The sequence below is a fragment of the Phragmites australis genome, chromosome 16, assembly GCF_958298935.1.
Source record: "Phragmites australis chromosome 16, lpPhrAust1.1, whole genome shotgun sequence".
Lineage (NCBI taxonomy): Eukaryota > Viridiplantae > Streptophyta > Magnoliopsida > Poales > Poaceae > Phragmites > Phragmites australis.
In genome coordinates this window covers 1454057-1461206 of record NC_084936.1, presented here as the reverse complement: position 1 = coordinate 1461206, position 7150 = coordinate 1454057, and the positions used below count along the sequence as shown (strand labels likewise).

Below are 7150 nucleotides of genomic sequence, written 5' to 3'. Positions count from 1 at the left end.
TCAACGATGCTTGAGTGAGAGAAGGGTCTTAAAGATGCCGATGAGCACGCCGGTTATGGACAGGACGGTGGCGATGACCTTGAAGTGGTTGTAGACGAACTTGTGTGCGGCGATCCAGAGCGACCTGTGGCGCTTGTACGCGTCGATCTGCTCCAAGGTGGCGAAGTATTGTCTGCCGAGGCGCAGGTGCTGGCCGAGGTCCTTGAAGAAGCCGAGCACCTGCTTGTTGCTCAGGGTGCCGTGCAGCACGCGCCTCTCCCGCAGCTCGTGCACGTCCTCCTTCCGGTCCATGAGCATCGCCAGCACCGACAGGTACGAGCTCACTAAGAAGCCGTCCGACTCCCAGCTCGAGGAGGTGCTCGCCTCCAGCGCCGCCATGTTCACCAGCCAGGAGGCGGTGACGCCGTTCAGGAACACCGGCGACAGCGACAGCTGGCTGAACAGGCGGCACCGGCGGACGACTCTCATGTCCCCGAACCACGCCTCCTTGCTCGCTGTCGGCCAGACGCCGATCTGCGCGAGCTCCACGGCGCTGAAGGACAGCGACGACGTATAGGTATTGTACTTCACCCCGCGTTCAGACATGCAGCCTACATGAGTGAACCAGAGGAGGCCAAGGAGATGCGGTGGCTTATAATATTTGAATCCGCTGCCGCCGCCTCGTTCACCCTTTCCCGTCATTGCCTTTGCCTTTCCTGGGAAGAACTTCTCTCCCATCCCGGCAACAAACTTGTGCACTACGTCGACGGGCATGAACTCCGTGAGGACCTCGAGCACCAGCCACGGGATCTGGTTCTCGAGGAGGAAGATGTCCTTCAGGATGCTGGGCCCCGTGGACAGCGTCATCCTGTTCTGCAGCACCGGCTCGGTGTCGCCGACCATGTACCGCAGCAGGAAGCAGCCGTCGAGGAACATCATGGCCGCGAAGTCGGCGTCGCTGACGCCCGCGACCGACGGGTCGTCGGCATCGTAGCAGCCGCGCGCGGCGCCCACGACGGAGAACACCTTCTCGTAGACCTCCATCGTCGAGCCGTCTCTGCAGTGGTAGTGGGCCGCTGCGAGCTTGACCTCCTCCATCTTCTGCAGGTGCGCCGAGCCGTGGTGGTACGGGCCGATGGCCACCACGCTCGGTGCGATGTAGCAGCCGTTGTCGCCGCCGATCCCCCGGAGGCCGCGGGGGAACCTGTGGATCTTGGTCTGCACCTTGTCGAAATCGGCCTTGAGCCTCTCGGTCGTCGTCGCGATCCTCTCGCTGATGGCAGACGCTTCGTCGTGGATGAGTATTGCTCGTTCTTGTGCTGGGGTTCGGCCATCATAGATGAATATTGCCGCATCCATGGCGGCAAACAATAGTTTTTAGGGATCGAGTGTGGCAACAGCTAGCCATTTCGACTTATATGCTTGGGCTTTGATTCCTTTGCCAAACTCCAGCACTGTCAGATACTCAGAGTGATATGATGGCCGAAGCATCCATATCCAGGTCCCTTGCCAAAATAGTTGCCAAGGTTTGGTTCCAAGCTTCATTTTGAGCCCGGCCCCCTGGTCTTTTTGTAACATACACTACTCCTGATTTTGAGCCCCCTGGTCTTGTAACATACACTACTCCTGATTTTGAGCCCCCTGGTCTTTTTGTAACATACACTACTCCTCCTGACTCCTAAATCCTAATGTTGCTGGCCTGGCATCTGTGGAGGCATCAACAAGAAATGGTCTTCAGATATCTGACGCCATCGCTCTTGCTCGCCTGCCTCCCCGCGGCGGCCGGCCGGCGCCAGCAGAATGCCTCACGGTTCACGCTCAGGCTCTTCGGCTGAGCTCCGCAGCCTGCCGTGCAACGCAGAAGCTCATCAGCCTCTCTCTTTCTTTCTTCAGTGCAACGCAAAATCAGCCGATCGGCCTCCGGTAGTTACCACCGTACAGATATTACTCCGCCATTGTTTCATCTCTTTGCCATTTCCCATGGCGACGTCAAATGCTTATCCCAGAAGCTGAATTATATGCATTGGCATGTCAGGACCTTTCTCTCTTGAGATGACGCATGTCTAATGACTTTGCACGGGATTCCAAATAGCTCCTGAGTATAGGTGTGCGGAGCCAACATAGACGGATGGGCGTGGAGAGTGGATTCAGTTCAACCTAATCATCTAACTAGTCGATTAGATAAATTGAATAATTAGTTAATTAAGTTAAACTAAAGTAATTAATTAGTTAGTTGATTAAATTAAACTAGAGTTGTTCCACGAATACCTACGAATAGATCGATGCCCATCTCTAGCCAACAACACTTATATCCATGCAATACTTGAACGCTCACAGTAGCTAAAATTAAAGAAAAATAATTCACAACAGTACAAAGAGAATAGGAAATATAGCTGTTTTAGGTTCAAATGTGTTTTCACTAGACTATTAGTGTGTGTGTGTATGCCTATTATACCTATTAAATCACAAACATTTTATAAAATGAGTTATGGTTGAGGGGTGATACGGTCATCTCATCACATTAATAGGGGTGATGCTATTAATCAAGAGCTTGATTTTTTTTCCTTTTTCTTTGTGCGATCAATCTCAGCTATTCGATGAAGATCTAACGGTCGTGCTTCTTTCTTCCTCCTTCGGCCGCCGGTTCTTCCTCCCGACAGTTCTCCCACCCGACGGTTCCCCCGCCCCGCCTGCCTTTGGGCGTCTCCGGTGGCTTTCCTATTGCCGGATCCGAGCCACCGCCGCGCTCCCCCGCCACCAACCCCGCCCACCGCCCTCCTGTCGACCACGGCACCAGCACTACCGCCCCCAGTCTCCCTCTAAATTCGGCACCCCAAACCACCCCACCCCAAAAACCCCTCTCCCCTAATTACGGTGGCCAACATGCTCACATGAGTGCTCGAAATCTCCAGAGATTTCAGGTGCCTGTACTCTAGGAGGCGTGCATTAATATATGATATGAGTTGTACTAAGTGGTAACGAAAGGGCAGATTCATGGGTTAATAAGGCATGCGCTGATATTTCAAATAATTTATCGTGTTTTATACAGAAATTATTCTCAAATTAGGAAGGAGTCTTCCACATATTCGGAGGTTATACAATCTAAAAATGTTACACTCGGAGACTACAAGTATGTTACGTATTCTTGACCTAACTATATAACGAAAAGAGAGTGTGTGGGTAGAGAGATCTGAGAGGAGGAGAATTCCAAGCAAGAAGCTGGACAAGCCATACAGATCAAGCTTAGTCGCATAAAAATAGAAACAAACTATTAAAATCTACAAAAGAGTTGTATCACGACGAGATTTATTCGGCAAAGGGTTTGGGACTTCGAACACGCGAGAACTATCAAAATAGATCTAAACATATCCTGTTATAATCATCTTTTTCGGAGATCAATCATAACAAAAACAAAGCCTCGTATGACTATTATTCTAAATCGCTAGCGGTGACGGCGTAGGCTCTCGGTGGCCGGCGGCGGGCAGGTGGGTGCCCTCTTGGCGAATCTTGTGGTCTCAGTGGCTGGCGGCAGACAATCAGGTGATGGCGCTGGCTCTCGACGAATCTTATGGCCTTAAGTCTTGTTTGTTTTAGCTCAGAATTATAATAAGCTAGCTTATTTATTCTGAACTGAAACAAACAGCTAGCTTATTTATCCAGATTATTATAAACTGAAGTTCAGATTATAATAATCTCATAAGCTGTGAAAATGAGCTTATTTTGATCTTTTATTATACTACCTATCAAATTTAAGGGAAATTACCCACCAATACCACTCCCCCCACCCTACACCTGAATCCTCCGCTCCCTATTGAGGGTATTGCAGACTTTTGCCAATAATCTAGACTCCAATAATCTATATTGTCAAACAGCTCACAGCTTATTTCCCTTCAGCTTATCATAATCCAACTTATTATAATCCACCATCTATAAACCGTTTATTATAATCCTAAGCTGAAATAAACAGTACCTTAATGAGGACATTATCGGCGGGTGGGCCACCGGCGGCGCGGCGTTGACGCCAAGCACACCCAGACCCAGGCGCGCAAGCAGCATCCTCTCCTAGCCAGCAACACGGTGTTCAGCTCGTCATGATTATTATTTATTAGAGAGAGTCTGCAGCCCGCCTCCTGCTTCTAGTTTTCCATGCTGATCAAGAGAAGAAGAAAAGAGAAGAAGAGAGGTTTCTTGCACCAAAAGCCAATAGGCTTGGGACTGTGCTAATCCTCGTGCGATAGGAGAGTAGTTCGTGGATCTCTCACGATAGCCCAAAACTTTTTTTTAAAGTGTTCTTATAAAACTTTTCTAGCTCAAATGTTTTGAGATAAAAAATTACCGAGTAAAGTTTTGAGAAAAAAGTTACCGAGAAAAAGTTTTTAAGAAAAAATTATCAAGAAAAAGTTTTCAATGAGCCGCGACGTGCATGAATCAGGATTTTTGAATAAGCTTGTCGTGGTGATCATCATTTCCTATTTATAGATAAAAATGCCAATATTTTTCTTATTGATCTTAAATGGATTTTCCTAATTTTGTAGCTTAGATGTTAATCAATGTGATATGCTGAGGTATCACCTTGCACGGCTTGAGGATTTGGCAAATTGACACCTAACTGGTTGGGTGGCTGTTCTTGCGCCGGCATCCATACGTGGCGGCAAACAATTGTATTTAGGAACCGAGTGCGGCAAACAATTGTATCCCTTTGCAAAGCTCCAGCTGTGTCAGATACTCGGAGTGATACGATGGCCAAAGCATACATGTTCTTTATCCAGATCCCTTGCCAAAATGGTTGCCTGGTTCCAAGCTTCATTTTGAGCTCCCTGGTATTTTTGTAACATACACTCCTCCTGATTTTAAGCCCCCTGGTATTTTTGTTACATACACTCCTCCTGATTTTGAGCCCCATGGTCTTTTTGTAACGTACACTCCTCCTGACTCCTAAATCCTAATGTTGCTGGTCTGGCATCTGTGGAAGCATCAACAGGACATGGTCCTCGGATATCTGACGCCATCGCTCTCGCTCGCCTGCAGAATGCCTCACGGTTCACGCGCAGGCTCTTCGGCTGAGCCCCGCAGCCGGCCGTGCAACGCAAAAGCTCATCAGCCATTTCAGCCTCTCTCTTTCTTCATGCAACGCAAAATCAGCTGACCGGCCTCCGGTCGCGAAGAGCCCATGCCAATGCCATCGCCTGGAGTTACTGTCACGGGCTTTTGGGCCGACGGACGTGGCTGTGGGCTGGACTACTGGGCTGGCCTTCCGCCTTGTGTGCTGGAGAGGAGCAAGGCATAAAAGAGAAGCAGAGCCACACGGGATGGACATCGAAGAACAGATAACAGATGATCAGTGCTTAAGAATTTAGAATATAAGAGACTCGTCAAGATCTTTAAGATTATATCTAAATATATCTCTATTGTAATTATCTTTTCTGAGATCAATCAAGGAAATACAGAACTACGACTACTATTATAAGAGAGGCTCGAATTTAAATAAAATCTCGTGTGCTATTCTTCGATATGCATAGTTGATGATCAGATATCCGATTTTAAATAAGTACTAGTAAGGTGGTCCACGCTAATTGTGTGACTAGTTTTGCTGTAATATTTTATCATAGTAATATTTGATTAATTGTATTTTATATGGACTCTTTATTTAGGTATTTGATTTTTATAATAATTTAATTTTTCTCTAAGACTATATTTGATATGGGTCTTTATTTTTTTATTCTAACCAAAATTTCAATTATTATTTATTTTATTTTATTTGGACTTTTATTTAGATATTTACTTCTCAAACTATATGAAAATAGAACTGCTAATTTTTTATAATTTTTAATTTCGAATTTAGCTATTTATTAATCGTATTTAATCTAGATATTTAGATGTTCATAACAATATGTGGTCTAGATCATTTTCTTTTTTTAATTAACATGGTAATTTTATGATATTTAAAGCAAATATGATAACTCATTTTAATATTTAATTTAAATAATAATATAATTGATATCAATCGTCATTATAAACCAGCAGAGCGACCCAAAATGAGTTGTTTTATAACCATGAATTTGTTTTCTTCATTATAATTCTAGTGTGTTTGTAACCCTCGTGATAGACTGAAGTTTTCTGGCAAGAGTTTTTAACAGCAGGACCAAACAAGTAGCAATAAAACCCAAAGAGCCAGAGCCAGATAAAACATCTAAAGTATAAGACAAGTAAGTTTTCCAAGACCAAATACAAGGTTGAATTCGTTTCTCCCTTTTCTTTGATCTTATTGGTTTAGCTATGATAGTGATTTACAAATAAATTGTTTCTAGACACTTGAAAAATAACAAAATCACATTTATTATTTGCATGTCGCTTGCTAATAATTTATGTCCTGTATTTGAAAAATATATAATACGAGGAAGATGTATATGGAAATATGTGTCTCCTAATCCTAACGGAGGTTGGCGGCTCCCCTAGCTGTATAAGGTCAACTCCAGCGATTCACATATCCAACTGGCAAAACATTGTGCCGATTGGATTGCCGATTAGGAGGCCGCATCGCCCCTCCAGCAGCGACCGTTTCCGACGCTACAATGACAAGGGTGAGTCACTGTAGCATCTGAAGAATGAAAAATTTGACGATCAAATAGAGCTCCCGTATTCCTGTTTATAGTACATGACTGAAGAAAAGAGAAAAGTAATAGTAGGTAGGAAATACGATAGTTATTATAGATGAAAAAAATAAAAGATGCTATAATAGTATTTGAAGATATTGTAATATTGTTATAAGAGATGAATTTTTAAATATCTATTGAATATAGTCTAAAGAGACGTTTGATAGTGATTTTAATAGTGTTTCTATCCAGGAACAAAAGAATTTCTAATAAATGAGTAGTTTAGTTTCACATTCTTACAAGAAAATATTTTTACTAGTAGGATCACTTAAAATAGTGTTTTTACTAAAATCACCTCACTCTTTCATGTACGATCTTCAGGATTATGAATTTTTTAACTAACCAAACGATTACATAAATTAATTACACCATAAATATTTTCAGAAAAAATCGAATCCCAAATATTTCGGACAGAATCCGAAACCGTGCCGGGGCCTTCGCGCGGGGACTGCGATCGAATTATGCCTCCGACAAATTTGGTAATAAAAACTCGTAACTTCGTTTAAGGGGGGAAAAAA

At 44.3% G+C, this 7150-nt stretch overlaps 1 protein-coding gene across 1 annotated transcript; it reads right to left on the bottom strand.

Annotated features, from left to right (window-relative positions):
• On the bottom strand, positions 1 to 1338 carry LOC133895958 (UPF0481 protein At3g47200-like). The gene has a single exon (XM_062336479.1). The coding sequence runs from the start codon at positions 1336 to 1338 to the stop codon at positions 1 to 3; it is 1338 nt and encodes a 445-aa protein (XP_062192463.1).
• Between the last annotated feature and the right edge of the window lie 5812 nt (positions 1339 to 7150).